Below are 16888 nucleotides of genomic sequence, written 5' to 3'. Positions count from 1 at the left end.
TTTTCTCTCTTATTGCATTGTCCAGAATTGCAAGAACAATAGTAAATAAGGTAGATGATGCCAACTTTGCCTTGGTCTTGACAGTAGCAGGAATCTCTCTTATTGTTTCATTTGAAAATAACATCCTACAAATATTTATTGTGTTTTTTTGTGCAAGGTGCTGACCTAGGTAATAGAGACAAATAGTTTCCACCTCTGCAACTCAGATCTAGAGGGGGAAATGTGTTCATCGCATAATCACACACACATATGTTTAAACTTACAGCTGGTTATTGCAGCTACAAAAAAGTATATGGTTGGGACTTGCCTGGCGGTCCAGTGGTTATGAATCTGCACTTCCATCACAGGGGGCAGAGGTTCAATCACTGGTCGAGGAACTAGGATCCCACATGCTGTGTGGTGTGACCAAAAAATAACTAGAAACAAATTTTAAAAAGAAGCATCTGATGCCATGAAAGCACATAATAGGAGGAATTTGACCTAATTTGGGAGGTCAGGGAAAGATTCCCTAAGAACAATTACATTTGAACTTTAAGTCTGAAAGATGAGAAATTAATTAAGCAAAAGTTTGAGACAGTGGTACAAAGAGAATTTCCAGCAGGAAAAGGATCATGTGGAAGGGCGCTAGGTGGCAAGAGGGCACATGGGAAATTCTAGGAGCTGAAGTTGGGCACAGCTAGTGTACTGAGAAAGATGGGGTTTAATGTGAGATGATGCTGTAAAGGAAAGCAGGGGCCGGACAGTGAAGGTCTTACGGGCCATGTTCATTTGGGTCTTTATCCTAAGAACAATGAGAAGCCATCCAAGTCATTAAAATGGAAATTAATGATCAAATGTTTATTTCAAAAAGGTTAGTCCAGTTGTATTGTAAAAAAAAGGATTAAAAAGGATAACAAGAGATGTCAGGGGGCCCACAGAGAGGAAGATGGCTAGAAGGCATGGTTTGTTAGGGGAGGGCTGTGTGTGTGCTGTCAGTTCATGACAGAGTCCAGGTGCGTTTAAAAGGCAGTGAGAGGGGACTTCCCTGGAGGTCCAGTGGCTGACTCCACACTTCAGTGTAGGGAGCCCTGGTCAGGGAGCTAGTTCCTGCATGCTGCAACTAAAGATCTTGCAAAGACCCAGCACAGCCAAATCAATAATTTTCTTAAAAAAAAAAAAAAAAAAAAAGGCAATGAGAAAGTTCCAGAATGAAAGGGAAAGGCAAAGTGTCAACAAACTTCTTATGATGGAAGGGAGTGAAATCTAAAGCCTACTTGTGGAGTTCAATCTTAACTAGTTAGAGGTGCATCTCCTAATGGAAACTGGCAAGGGAAGGGCCTGGGTGGATGGATTTATCTGCTGGCTGGGCCGGTGGGTTTATCTGCTGGATCATAGGAAGTTCCTATCTGTTTGTTTCTGGTTGAGCATGTGTGAATATTTGTGTGTGAATGATTTGATTGGTGAATGCCCAGGGTTTGAAGTCACAACGTAGTATTTTTTGATTATACTCTTGACTTGACTATAGTGTGCTACTATTGGGTTGGCCAAAAGGTTCATTCAGATTTTTCTGTAAGATGTTATGGAAAAAACTCAAATGAACTTTTTTGCTAACCCCATATTTAATTTAGGATTTTGCATTTAGATATGAATGATACTGATGCAAGTTGGTAGCCTCCACTGAGCATGGTGGAGTACAAGAATACCTTCCTGCAAATGGGAAAGGGATCTGAAAGCTGAATTGGCCCACCATGGGCTCATTTGGGCATACTCCCCATGGAGATGTGTTTCCGGCATGGTACATTAGCAGTCACCATTTTGTTCTCTTCAAATCCCTTCAAATTTTAACAGGCCTTGAGCTGGAGTTTCTTTCAGCTACTCTTGATATAATTGATCACTTCCTCTCAGGCTCCACTGATGTTTATGATGCCCTTCATGAGGCCAAATGGCTTTTAACAATCCTTAATTTTTACCAGCTGTCTCCTCAACTGGCCCCTAAAAAGAACTCACCTATTTGGAGTACTGTAAAACTTGCATTTTAACACCAAAATGGCATTCCTCTGGGTCCATACGATATTATGCTTCTCCTTTTTTTCATTACCTGGGAGTTTATAGTAGTATTTATTCTATCATACTGGTTAATCAGCAGAGAGGAAAACATAACTATCCTTTTCAATATGGCCCTAGGCTTTCATCTGTCATGTAAAATTGTGTAAGGCAACAGTATATTAAGTAGATCTGTTCTTTTCTCTTTTATAGATTTTTGTCATCAGGTTTATACTAGTTTTTTTTTTTTTAATGAATTAAAGTATTCCATACATTTCAATAATCTTAAATAGTTCCTATCATAGATGACATTTCTTTAAAAGTCTGAAAGAATTTGTTTCTACAACTATATAAATTCAGTTCTTATTTTTCCCTTTAGGGGCAGGATTGGGAGGGGAATTGTTGCTGGATCTGTAAGATCATTTTCAAGTCCCCTCCCCACTTACTGTCATATACAGACTCTTAAAGTGATTTAGGTCATACCTGAATGGTCTAGTGGTTTTCCCTACTTTCTTCAATTTAAATCTGAATTTGGCAATAAGGAGTTCATGATCTGAGCCACAGTCAGCTCCCCATCTTGTTTTTGCTGACCGTATAGAGCTTCTCCATCTTTGGCTGCAAAGAATATAATCAGTCTGATTTGGGTGTTGGCCATCTGGTCGTGTCTATGTGTAGAGACTTCTCTTTTGTTGTTGGAAGGCAATGTTTGCTATGACCAGTGTGTTCACTTTGCAAAACTCTATTAGCCTTTGCCCTGCTTCATTCTGTACTCCAAGGCCAAATTTGCCTGTTACTCCAGGTGTTTCTTGACTTCCTACTTTTGCATTCCAGGCCCCTATAATGAAAAGGACATCTTTTTTGGGAGTTAGTTCTTAAAGGTCTTGTAGGTCTTCATAGAATCGATCAACTTAGGCTTCTTCAGCATTACTGGTTGGGGCATAGACTTGGATTACCATGATATTGAATGGTTTGCCTTGGAAACGAACAGAGATCATTCTGTCATTTTTGAGATTGCATCCAAGTACTGCATTTTGGACTCTTTTGTTGACTATGATGGCTACTCCATTCCTTCTAAGGGATTCTTGGTCCACAGTAGTAAATATAATGGTCATCTGAGTTAAATTCACACATTCCAGTCCATTTTAGTTCGCTGATTCCTAAAATGTCGATGTACACTCTTGCCATCTCCTGTTTGCCTTGATTCATGGATCTAGCATTCCAGGTTCCTATGCAATATTGCTCTTTATAGCATCAGACCTTTCTTCCATCACCAGTCACACCGACAACTGGGTGTTGTTTTTGCTTTGACTCCGTCTCTTCATTCTTTCTGGAGTTATTTCTCCACTGATCTCTAGTAGCGTATTGGGCACCTACTGGCCTGGGGAGTTCATCTTCCAGTGTCCTATCTTTTTGCCTTTTCATACTGTTCATGGGGTTCTCAAGGTAAATATACTGAAGTAATTTGCCATTCCCTTCTCCAATGGACCACATTTTGTCAGAACTCTCCACCAAGACCTGTCCGTCTTGGGTGGTCCTACATGGCATGGCTTAGTTTCATTGAGTTAGACAAGATTATGTTCCATGTGATTAGATTGGTTAGTTTTCTCTGATTGTGGTTTCAGTCTGTCTGCCCTCTGATTCCCTCTCTCAGCACCTACCATCTTACTGGGGTTTCTCTTACCTTGGATGTGGGGTATCTCTTCACAGCAGCTCCAGCAAAGTATAGCCACTGCTCCTTACCTTGCACGTGGGGTATCTCCTCAGGGCCACCGCTACTGACCTTGGATGTAGAGTATCTCCTCTCAGCCGCTTGCCTCTCCAGTGCCACGCAGCCACATACAGTGGAAGTAAGAAATAGATTTAAGGGACTAGATCTGATAGAGTGCCTGATGAACTATGGGCAGAGGTTCATGACATTCTACAGGAGACAGGGATCTAGACCATCCCCAAGAAAAAGAAATGCAAAACAGCAAAATGGCTGTCTGAGGAGGCCTTATGAATAGTTGTGAAAAGAAGAGAAATGAAAAGCAAAGGAGAAAAAGCAAGAGATACCCATTTGAATGCAGAATTCCAAAGAATGGCAATGAGAGATAAAAAAGCCTTCCTCAGTGATCAGTGCAAAGAAAGAGAGGAAAACAATAGAATGGTAAAGACGAGATCTCTTTAAGAAAATTAGAGATACCAAGGGAACATTTCATGCAAAGATGGGCTCAATAAGGGACAGAAATGGTATGGACCTAACAGAAGCAGAAGGTATTAAGAAGAGGTGGCAAGAATACATAGAAGAACTGTACAAAAAAGATCTTCATGATCCAGATAATCACAGTGGTGTGATCACTCACCTAGAACCAGACATCCTGGAATGTGAAATCAAGTGGGCCTTAGGAAGCATCACTACAAATAAAACTAGTAGAGGTGATGGAATTCCAGTTGAGCTATTTCAAATCCTAAAAGATGATGCTGTGAAAGTGCTACACTCAATATGTCAGCAAATTTGGAAAACTCAGCAGTGGCCACGGGACTGGAAAAGGTCAGTTTTCATTCCAATCCCAAAGAAAGGCAATGCCAAAGAATGCTCAACCTACTGCACAATTGCACTCGTCTCACATGCTAGTAAAGTAATGCTGAAAATTCTCCAAGCCAGGCTTCAGCAATACATGAAATGTGAACCTCCACATGTTCAAGCTGGTTTTAGAAAAGGAACCAGAGATCAAATTGCCAACATCCGCTGGATCATCAAAAAAGCAAGAGAGTTCCAGATAAACATCTATTGCTGTTTTATTGACTGTGCCAAATCCTTTGACTGTGTGGATCACAATAAACTGTGGCGAATTCTGAAAGAGATGGAAATACCAGACTACCTTATCTGCCACTTGAGAAACCTGTATGCAGGTCAGGAAGCAACAGTTAGAACTGGACATGGAACAATAGACTGGTTCCAAATAGGAACAGGAGTATGTCAAGGCTGTATATTGTCACCCTGCTTATTTAACTTATATGCAGAGTACATCATGAGAAATGCTGGGCTGGATGAAGCACAAGCTGGAATCAATATTGCCAACCAGGAGAAATATCAATAACCTCAGCTATGCAGATGACCCCACCTTTATGGCAGAAAGTGAAGAAGACCTAAAGATCCTCTTGATGAAGGTGAAAGAGGAGAGTGAAAAAGTTGGTTTAAACCTCAACGTTCAGGAAACTAAGATCATGTCATCTGGTCCCATCACTTCATGGGAAATAGATGGAGAAACAGTGGAAACAGTGTCAGACTTTATTTTGGGGGGCTCCAAAAATCACTGCAGATGGTGATTGCAGCCATGAAATTAAAAGACGCTTACTCCTTGGAAGGAAAGTTATGACCAACCTAGACAGCATATTAGAAAGCAGAGACATTTCTTTGCCAACAAAGTTTTGTCTCGTCAAGGCTATGGTTTTTCCAGTAGTCATGTATGGATATGAGGGTTGGACTATAAAGAAAGCCGAGTGCCGAAGAATTAATGCTTTTGAAATGTGGTGTTGGAGAAGGCTCTTGAGAGTCCCTTGGACCGCAAGGAGATCCATCCAGTCCATCCTAAAGGAGATCAGTCCTGAATATTCACTGGACGGACTGATGTTAAAGCTGAAACTCCAGTACTTTGGCCACCTGATGTGAAGATCTGACTCATTTGAAAAGACCCTGATTCTGGGAAAGGTTGAAGGCAGAAGGAGAAGGGGACGACAGAGGATGAGATGGTTGGATGGCATCACCGACTCAATGAAGATGAATTTGAGTAGACTCTGGGAGTTGGTGATAGACAGGGAGGCCTGGAATGCTGTGGTCCATGGGGTTGCGCAGAGTTGGACATGACTGAGTGACTGAACTGAATTTTAAAGTGAGTTTCATAATTTAGATTTTCTTGGGAAAAAGTCATCCATTTCATGATGATATTAATAGCATCAAGCGTTGTTCATCTAATATCCAGTTGCTTTAAGCCCTCCTCTGCTCCTTTTTATTGTCAAATAATGTGTAACTTAATTACTGTTTTTAAGCTAAGAGTTTTGTGTGTATGTGCTCAGTCACTCAGTCATGTCTGATTCTTTGTGGCCCCATGGACTGCAGCCCACCAGTCTTCTCTGTCCATGGGGTTCTCCAGGCAAGAATACTGGAGCAGGTTGCCCTTTCCTTCTCCAGGTGCTCTTTCCCACCCAGAGGTGAACCCACCTCTCTTGCATCTCCTGCATTGGCAGGTGGATTCTTTACCACTAGTGCCACTTATCGGAAATGATTATTTTTAAATTCTGATGTTCGGATTGGGGGTTTTAATTGTTTATTTTTCATTTATAGTTGGATTCTATTATGGTCAAGAAATATTGCCTACATAATTTCTAGGTTATGGAATTTAATACAGTTTTCTTTATAGACTAATGTAAGATCAATTTTTGTTAATGTTCCTCTGCTTAGAAAAGCATATTGCATCTATTTCTGAGGGCCAAGGCCATTTGGTTATTATATAAACATAATTTTCTTATTCAAATCATTTTCCAACTTTTAAAAAGTAATTTATTATATTAAATATTGGTAAGAATCCCAGGGACGGGGGAGCCTGGTGGGCTGCTGTCTATGGGGTCGCACAGAGTCGGACACGACTGAAGCGACTTAGCAGCAGCAGCAGCAACACCTTAAAGGTTCTGACTGTAGATTTTTTTGTTGTTGTTGCTCTGAGCATTTCTTACTCTGTGTGTGTTAATGTGTGTGTGTGTGTGTGTGTGTGTTTGTGTGTGATATGTTACTTGGCATGTTGAATTAGTCAAGATTTATTTGCAAGAAACCCAACTTGAACTAACCTTAAACCAACAAAAGAGAATGTATTAGCTCATTTATTGGCTCTGCTTCCCCTCTTAGCGTCTGTGTTTTTACCCTTTAATTATTAATTCATTTCTTGATGTAGGCTTTAGATATTTTTTGCCAAAAAATAAAATAACCCTCGTATTATGACATTGCAGAAGTCAACTGTGAAGTGAAGAATGTTGCCTCATGCTACCAAAGGATTTATTAGAGAAATTGAATTGAAATTTCAACACTTGATTTATCTTATATCTTCTAAATGCATATTTGTGATTACTGTCCAAATTTTGTTAAAAATGAGATGAAGTAAACTTATCTTTATAACTTTTTTCTTTTGAGGATAAAGGTTTGCTCAAACCTCTTGAAGTGGAAAGTGGTGAAGTCATGTCATAGGTTCAGTGTGAGAGACGGGAGATAGTCTCATGGCCATCTTTGGAAAATACATTCCACCTCAATAAGTATCCTTAATCTCTCATTAAACTTTTATATTCTTTTGAGTAAACTTGCTTTAATTTGTCACAACTATTGTGAAATTCCATAAAAATGGTTAAAATGAGGTAACTTTGGTGCTTTCAGATCCACCCACTCATGTTCCAAAATAGTCTCCAAGTGTATTTTGTAAATAATTCTGGTTATAAATTAGAATATATGTGAAAGATAACTGCATTTTTCTCAGATTAAAAAGAAATGAAACTTGCTAGAAAATGAACATCTGTGTCCCTGTAAAATCACTGAGTTCAACATTTGTAGGGAGGAACCTGAGTTATAATTGTAACAGTGTTATAGTTGTAGCAGTGTCTGTTCATGTTTCAGGTTAGTGTTTATTAAAAAAAAATTCATTGGAAGATGCATGGAGATTTAAGACTGCATCCTACTATGCCCAGGAGCATAAGCTTACAACTGAAGAAAGCAAAGAAAATTTAGGGAAAAGAACTCAACATCTCAAATATATATTTTATATATACTTTTGGTCCATACTGTATTCTGCGAAATATTGTAAAATGGTTGAATTGAAACATGGCATTTGGAAAAAGAACCACAATGTGGAACACACATTCTTGCATGAAACTGAATACATTTGCATATTTCAAATAGCATAGTTGGTTGCTATTACAATTTTTATTTGATTTTTTCCATCAAAATTTGATTTATATTTTGCTCAGTTCTGATTTCCCAATAATCTTTTTTTTTTTTTTTTAATTTGTCTCAACAAACAAAATAATGATTGAGACTGGGCCTTGGAGTCAGACAGACCTGTCTAGCCTCAAAGGAAAAATGTGCCTGTGAAAGTTTGTATTTTAACAGGGAAGCTGGTTGGCTGTATTGCATTTTGGAACCCTTTGAGTACAAAAGGGGCTTCCCAGGTGGCATTAGTGGTAAAGAATCTGCCTGCTAATGCAGGAAATGTAGGAGATAAGGGTTCAATCCCTGGGTCAGTAAGATCCCTTGGAGGAGGAAATGGCAACCCACTTCAGTATTCTTGCCTGGGAAATGCCGTGGACAGAGGAGCCTGGCAGGTTACAGTCCATGGGATCACAGAGTCAGACACGACTGAGCACAAACTGAAATTCTGTCCCCATTTAACACTTACTCACCCCCATCTTGTCCCTGACATCTACCAAAGTACTCTCTGACCCTATGAATTTTACCATGCTATAAGTTAACCTTAAAAATGCATCCCAATATACATTTGTTGTTCAGTCTCTCTGTTATGTCTGACTCTCTGCAACACCATGGACTGCAGCACACCAGGCTTCCCTGTCCTTCACCATCTCCTGGAGCTTGCTCAAACTCATGTCCATTGAGTCAGTGATGCCATCCAACCATCTTGTCCTCTGTCGTCTCCTTCTCCTGCCTTCAATCTTTCCCAGCATCAGGGTCTTTTCTAACGAGTTGGCTCTTCATATCAGGTGGCCAAAGCATTGGAGCTTCAGCTTCAACATCAGTCCTTCCAATGAATGTTCAACATCAGTCCTTCAACTTTTGACTTTAAATGTATCACAGAAGAGGGGTCATATATACAGGTAAAGGATATAAAGGTTGATTTCCTCTAGGACTGACTGGTTTGATATCCTTGCAGTCCAATATATATTAGGTGCAGACAAATACTGTTTGATTCCATTCATGTGAGAAAGTGTTATTCTTTAGGACCTGATATGAAAATTCCTCTTAGGGAAATTATTGTATATGTTTGGAAGGAGCATGTGGATGATTCATTTGCAGGAACTCCTGGCCTTGAGTGTGTTTGAAAGGCAGATCAGTGTGACAGTGGATGGGGTTTCAGGGGTGGTCCTTGACGTCTCAAAGTGACCATTTGGGAGTTTACAAAGTGACTGAGGAAATAATAGAGCCTGGGAGACTTTGGGAAAGGCACAGTCATTTGCTCCACGTGGACCCCGCAATGCATCCTGCAGGCAAGCAATACAGTCAAAAGGGCAGTGGCTTAAGAATGAGGGGTTCAAAGACCCTGTTTTCTTTTTTCCCCACAATGAGTCATTCTAAGTCATTTGCGTATTTTCTTTTCTCTTTCCAACCTCCAGGCCATCAAGAAGCCATTGCAGTGTGCTTACACCTGCAGACCCAGCAGACAGTCAATGACACCTTGTGTGATATGGTCCACCGCCCTCCGGCGATGAGCCAGGCTTGTAACACAGAGCCCTGCCCACCCAGGTACGTGCGGTCTTCTGCTCTCTGCAGAGAATCATGCATGTGTATTGAGGCTGAGGGGGGAGTCACCCAAGGAGAACAGAGTTCTCCCTTCTCTGTTCAAGCTCTGTGCCAGCCAGATTCTCACTAAGATACACGAATACTGCCAGGTTAAGTGGGAATCCCCTTTACCCGGCCTTTTGTTTGCATCATACATGAGTGAATGTGAACTGGCTGCTGCTGGCAACACCATGAGCTCAGCAGTTTTGTTGTCTCATGTCTGTCCCTTCAGGGGTACTTCTTTGCCTGAAGCCACATCAGGGAACACAGGCTCTGAGGTCAAGTTAGCACAGGTTCACAGAAGGTGCTCTGTCCATATTTGTGGACTAACTGAGTGATCTCCTACTTGTTATCTAGAAATCACACCAGTGTGTTCTCACCCTTCCCACTGGCCTGCCAGAGATCTCAGATTATGGGGTGTACTGTTAAGAGTCCCCAAAGAGTGGGAAATGTTGGCTTATTTTTGGTCTCCTTGGCCTGAAAGGTTGACCTTAAAAATTAATCTGCTTCCTCTCTTAAGTCCTTATAAGATGCTGAGGATTTTTATCAGAAGGAAGTGTAGATTTTCCTCATATTTTTCTGTCCGTGGCTATTGTTAGCTCCAGAAGATTATAACTCAGCATCACTAGTTTCTCACAAGACATTCCAAAATCCAGCCCCCAGTTTTTTCCCTTTTCTATCCTTTACCTGTATAATCTTGACCCCTCTTCTGTGATATATTTAAAGCCAAAAGTTGAAAGCTCATTCCCAGTCACCTCCTCTCTTCCTCATTGCCAGATTCTCTTTCTGCCTCTTAGTAATTATATCACCCATTTAATTAGGTACCTGCATTCACTAAAGGTAAGTTTAATTATGTCTGGGATTCTAAGCAACTGAGGACATTTATTATGTCTGTTACATCCAGGGGTAAAGATAGATTTTTATGGTTATTCAGGAAATAATTTGTGCTTCTGGAAGTCTCTTGATCTTTCTGATTTTGATTCCATGAGATGTTTTGGCTGTGAGGAAGAAAGTCCTATCTTGGTGGTCTCAGGGTGCTGGTGGTGAGGATCCAGTGAGTGAGGGCATCCTGGAGATCCATACTTCTCTGTCCTGCACATGGGTCCTTTCTTTGTGGGTCTTGGTCTCTAACCTGCTCAGTCTTGGAGGAGGCCAGCTTCATCCTTGGGGAGACCACATCTACAGGGAACCAGGCATAGCATTTTATATCCATTACTATATTTCTGACTTAGATTGTCAGCTAAGGAAATATGGGAAACTCCTTTAAAAAAAAAAAAAAAAATATATATATATGTATATATATATATATGTATATATATATATCTTTATTTGGTTGTGTAGAGTCTTAGTTGCAGCACATGGGATCTTTCACTGTGGCACATGGACTCTTTAGTTGCGGTGCAAGGGCCCAGTGGTTGCTGTGTGGGCTTAGTTGCTTGAGGCATGTGAAACCTTAGTTCTCTGACCAGGGATCAAACCTGCATCCCCTGCATTGCAAGGAGGATTCTTTTTTTTTTTTTTTTTAGTGTTTTTTTTTTTTTTTTGTAGTTAAGAATTTTTATTTTTTTTTATTTTTTTATTTTTTTCTCTAATTTTATTTTATTTTTAAACTTTACATAATTGTATTAGTTTTGCCAAATATCAAAATGAATCCGCCACAGGTATACATGTGCTCCCCATCCCGAACCCTCCTCCCTCCTCCCTCCCCATACCATCCCTCTGGGCCGTCCCAGTGCACCAGCCCCAAGCATCCAGCATCATGCATCGAACCTGGACTGGCAACTCGTTTCCTACATGATATTTTACATGTTTCATTGCCATTCTCCCAAATCTTCCGACCCTCTCCCTCTCCCACAGAGTCCATAAGACTGTTCTATACATCAGTGTCTCTTTTGCTGTCTCATACACAGGGTTATTGTTACCATCTTTCTAAATTCCATATATATGCGTTAGTATACTGTATTTATGTTTTTCCTTCTGGCTTACTTCACTCTGTATAATAGGCTCCAGTTTCATCCACCTAATTAGAACTGATTCAAATGTATTCTTTTTAATGGCTGAGTAATACTCCATTGTGTATATGTACCACAGCTTTCTTATCCATTCATCTGCTGATGGACATCTAGGTTGCTTCCATGTCTTGGCTATTATAAACAGTGCTGCGATGAACATTGGGGTACACGTGTCTCTTTCCCTTCTGGTTTCCTCAGTGTGTATGCCCAGCAGTGGGGTTGCTGGATCATAAGGCAGTTCTATTTCCAGTTTTTTAAGGAATCTCCACACTGTTCTCCATAGTGGCTTAACCACTGGACCACTAGGGAAGTCCCCAGGGAACTTCTTGACTTACGTTAGAGCCATTGTGCTGTACTCAACTGAGACGAGGCAGTAAAGACCTACACAGTTACTTTGGTGAGCAAGGCCCAGAAACAGCATAAGGAAATCTTCTTCCCTAGACCTCCTACTTCTGCCCCCAGGTTTACTGAATTCCAGAGTCATCCACACCAGAATACTAGTAGGAAATGGCAGAAGACACAACACAGTAGGAGTGTTAGAAGGTTTCATCTAACTGGGAGTCAGGATGCCCACTGTATCAGCAAGTCTATCCAGAGAGCTCCAAGAACATCAAGTATATGGGAGGTGATGCTGAGATTCTGTCCATTTGGAACATCCCCTTTATCTCAGGGGAAATAGCACTCATGTTAAGTATTGAAAACCTTAGGAATCCAAATTACTCATCTTATGTTTCTCAGTTTTTTCTTAATCTAATATCAGAAGCAATAATTTAGATATTTTTAGAGAAGCTAGTTTCTGTTCTCCTCCCCCCACCCCCACCACATCCCTCCAGTGAGGCTCTGTGAGATGGAAACTACCCGTCTGACCAGGGTGAAGGACAAGGGGAAATGCAGGAGGTGAGAAGCATAATTTAATATCTCAACCTGTTGTCCCAAGAAATTGGAATCGTGCTCTACAAGGTTTTTACTTTGGTTCCTTCAACTTGAGTCTTGGGATGGGGTAAGAGGAAGAGTTAAACATAAGTAAGTATATTACTTAAATTATAATACATGCTATAAAGAAACAGAAAAAGTCTCAAGAACAAGAGTTGCATAAGGACCTAATGTAGATTGGTTTGGACTGAGGATTGGGTGCAGGCATTCAGAGGAGGCCTCCCTGAGGGTTCTATGTAAGCTGATATGTAAAAGAGGAGTGAAAGTTGGCCAGGGGAAGCATAGAGGAAGGAGTGTTCTAGGCAGAAGGAACAGTATAGACAAAGGTCCCAAGGAAAGGAAGAAATTGGTGTGTTCAAGAAACTGGACAGAAAGGAAGTCAGGAGATGACCAGAGACGAGACCAGACATGGTAGGACCATGCCAGGCATTTGGACTTGATCCTGAGAGTTGCTGGGAAGCCATTGGAGCATTTGATAAATCAAATTTACATTTAGGGACTTCCCTGGTGGTGCAGTGATTAGGACTCTGAGCTGCCAATGCAGGGGATGTGTGTTTGATCCCTGGTTGGGGAACCAAGATTCCCAACATGCTGCACTGCATGGCCAAAAAAAAAAAAGGAAAAAAATGTACACTTAAAAGAGACTGTTCAAACCCTGGGATGGGGAGAACAAAGGTAGAGATATTGAAATCAATTATAAATTTTTAATTAATTACCTTAACCAAAATAGCTAGCCTGCCATAATTCATCTGAGTGTCACCCATTTAAAGCCTGCCTGCATGTGAATCTGAAAGCGTCCTTGGATTGAGTCCAAATTAGATATGTCCCTGACCATTTATCATAAAATTTGAGTCCTGCCTCTAGTGTTTCCTACTCTGATCCATATGTACACGTATGACTGTGAAACTGTCTTCTAAATTGGAGAATGGCCGTGTAAACTCCCACAAAAAACCCTCCAGTGACTTCCTTTCCCTGTGGAAAAGCCACAGTCTGTACTTCGCCGTATGTATGAGTTCCCTTGGGCTTCCATAACAAAGTTCCATAAGCTGAGTGGCTTAAACAAAGTTCACTGTCTCACATATGGGGAGTCTAGAAACCCCTAGTCAAGGTTGGTTCCTTCTGACAGCTCTGAGGGAAAACCTGTTCTATGCGCCTCTCCTAACTTCTGGTAGCTTGATCGTCCTTAGCTTGTGGATGGGAGAAGGCAATGGCAACCCACTCCAGTACTCTTGCCTGGAAAATCCCATGGACATGGATGGAGGAGCCTGGTAGGCTACAGTCCCTGGGGTCACAAAGAGTTGGATGTGACTGAGCAACTTCACTCTCATTTTCACTTTCATGCACTGGAGAAGGAAATGGCAACCCACTCCAGTGTTCTTTCCTGGAGAATCCCAGGGACAGAGGAGCCTGGTGGGCTGCCGTCTATGGGGTCACACAGAGTCGGACACGACTGACGTGACTTAGCAGCAGCAGCAGCAGCTTGCGGATGGCATTCCCTGTGTGTTTTCTTTTTATAATATTTAGGTATTTATTTGGCTGTACCAGGTCTTAGTTGTGGCATGTGGGATCTAGTTCCTTGACGAGGTATGCAACCCGGGCCCTCTGCACTGGGAGTGTGGAGCCTTAGCCACACTCCTGGACCACCAGGGAAATCCCCCGGGGGTTTTCATAGCATCTTCCTTCTGTAGGTCTCTGCATTGAAATTTCCCCTTTTATAAGGTCACTGCTCCTATTGAATTAGAGCCCAACATCTGATGACCTCAGCCTAACTCTATCATCTGCAAAGATGCTATTTCCAAATAAGTTCACATTTATGAGTTCTCGTGGTTAGGACTTCAGCTTCATTTTGAAGAAAGCAGTTCAACCCATGAGAGCAGATAAAGTCCTTGGTGACCCTGGTTTTAGGTTCTTGAACCACATTTCCTGTCATGACTTCTCTCATCTTACCACAGCGCGTGTACGCGTGCGCACACACACACACATGCTCATTCACACACACCCAGAGGAACTTGAACTTGCCCAGCAGCCACACTGAATTATTCACTTTGACCCATGCTCCTGCTCATTCATGCCTTCTGGGTCTTGGCCCTCTGCCTGGAGCCCTTATCCATGAAATAAGCTAATACTCTCCCATAAAAGTGATCAGCGGCTCTCTGCTCCTTGGTATATGAAGTCAACAGTGAAATGGGATCCTAACCTTGGACACATGATAGGGATGTGTCTTAACAGTGCAGAGAGAAGTGGGAATGGATCTGGAACATGGAGTAGAGGCCAGTTCTGCCTCGATCAGGACACTTCAGACATGTCCCTTGGCTCTTAGGGCCCAGTTTCTTCATCTGAATGTTGATGAAAGGTGTTAGACTTTATCATCACCAAGGTCCTTTTCAGCTCTAGTCTTTCATTGTTGAGTCATGCTTCAGGTTGCATTTTTCACTCACATCTGCAGGACTCTACCTAGTATTTTTGCAATTATCCTCACGTCTACTCCTGAGTCCTTTGAAATGCTTAGGGTTTGTTTTAGTTGTAAGACTACCAGCCTCTGCTTGACCTGCCTAGGAGGCCAAGGCAGGGCTGAGCTTGGTTTGCAGTGCCATCCTTCCTTTGCTCACCAAATTGGAGCAACATCTGACTACAGATCTAGAAACTGTCCCTTTATGCTACTGAAGGGAGCATGCGGGTTTATTCATGCACTAGCCCACAAGCAGGTTCCTCATCTCTCAGCCTCAGCCAGGGGTCTTGCACATAATCTGCCTCGGCAGTCTTGCCCACAGAGCTTTCAAGCTGGGACTAATACAGCACACAATATATCTTGGCCACTTTGCAAAATTAAGGGTCTGTTTTTATGTGAAGAGAAATACTATTCCTCATTTCAAAGTTGCAAGTTTAATAAAGTTTTTGAAGGTTGAGAGTTATTTTGGAAAAAAACCAGCAGAGACAAAGGGTTGATGCCAAAATAAAGGTAAGTTTACAAAAATGTTTTAGGTTCTAGAAACCAGTGGTGTAGGAATAACAGGAACAGGGTGTTGCACAATACTTTCCATACAAATATTTACTGACTCCAAGGGCAATAGCAGTAAAATATCACCCCAGGGTGAAACTTACCAGTGAGATTGGGTTGGACAGTCAGTAGATCTTTATTTACCCAGAGGCAAATGTGTTTGATGTATTAGCCTGAACTCTCCAAGGTGGGGCGTTGTATGTTTATTTGCTCTTCTAGGGTTACTCCCTTTGGTCTGTCCTTTAACTGCTGAGTGTCTGCTATTTATGGAGTTTGCTTTTTCCAGGAGAGAGAAATGGGCAGGGTTACATAATGGTTCCACTAGTCCAAGAAGAGCCTTCTTATTCTGTGACAGGACTCAACATGGCTAGACAGGGAGGTTGGGAGACAAAAGCCAAGAGTAAAATGTTTCTGTACCAACTTGTTACCCAGGTCTTGAATTAAAACAAAAAATGCTGTATTCATTGTCTCTTAATAAGAAATTGTTGCCTGTTTCTTGAATAAGAATGGTTCCCCTTCCAGTCCCTTATGTCACCGATCAATTCTAGTGGTTATATACTTTCTTGAAAGACTGACCATCCCAAAGTTGCTCCTAATAACTTACATAGTTAAGCTGAGTTGTTTCAATAGTGCAACAAAACCTTCTAATTTTTAGCTGTGTGGTCTGATTGTCGTCAGAGTATCTATTCTTGGTGATTTTCCTCACCCCTAAAGCTACTGGAACTTTATATACTAGCAGTCTAATTAATAGGTTAACGAATATACTTCCAATTCAGATCATGTTTTAATTTCACATTCTGCTCCAAATACAGATCAGTGATAGCTACAGTATAAAAAAGGGAAACATCACACCCAGGAAACGGTGAAAATAACTACATAGGCTGGGAAAGGAACAGAAGAGGGAAGTGGTCAGTGGAACTGGACCTATGGTTCTTCTGGGCTTTAGCCCCACAGCATTTGGGGTCACTGAGAGTTCAGATCCTCTGGGTAACAGAGACTGGACATCTTTCTTTTAATTCATGGAAAAGGACCCATATTCCTTACTTTTTTGTGAAGAAAAGCTGCTGCTGACCACAACCTGAAGCTGCTCACCTGTGAAGATGAAGGACAGACACAATAGAGCCCTGGGAGCAGATCCAGCCCTGGCTTACCTGTTGGCTCAGTGGTTGGGTCGTCAGTTCTTCATAGTGCTTCTATGCCACATTATCCACGTGGACCTGGTTCTAGCCTGGATACCCCCGAGGGCTCGGTGGAGGCAAACCAAACTGTAGACAGAAAGCGTTAAGAGACAGAGAAAAGGATTAAAGGAGGTGGAGGGAGAGAAAACCCCTTCCAGTTGAGCCTGCAAAATGACATTCCAAAGCATATGAAAAAAATCTAATGCTAATGAAG

General features: G+C 41.5%; 1 protein-coding gene across 7 annotated transcripts in view; it reads left to right on the top strand.

Annotated features, from left to right (window-relative positions):
* Positions 1-16888, top strand: part of ADAMTSL3 (ADAMTS like 3) — a 408215-nt gene that overhangs the window by 286751 nt on the left and 104576 nt on the right. For all 7 annotated transcript variants that reach the window (XM_059879284.1, XM_059879285.1, XM_024982349.2 and 4 more), the window contains exon 17: positions 9388-9517. In XM_059879284.1, coding sequence (XP_059735267.1) covers positions 9388-9517 — 130 coding nt within the window. The remainder of the gene's footprint in view (positions 1-9387; positions 9518-16888) is intronic.

This window comes from Bos taurus, chromosome 21, assembly GCF_002263795.3.
Source record: "Bos taurus isolate L1 Dominette 01449 registration number 42190680 breed Hereford chromosome 21, ARS-UCD2.0, whole genome shotgun sequence".
NCBI lineage: Eukaryota > Metazoa > Chordata > Mammalia > Artiodactyla > Bovidae > Bos > Bos taurus.
Note: the sequence above shows the minus strand (reverse complement) of the source record. Positions and strands in the feature narration are given on the sequence as shown.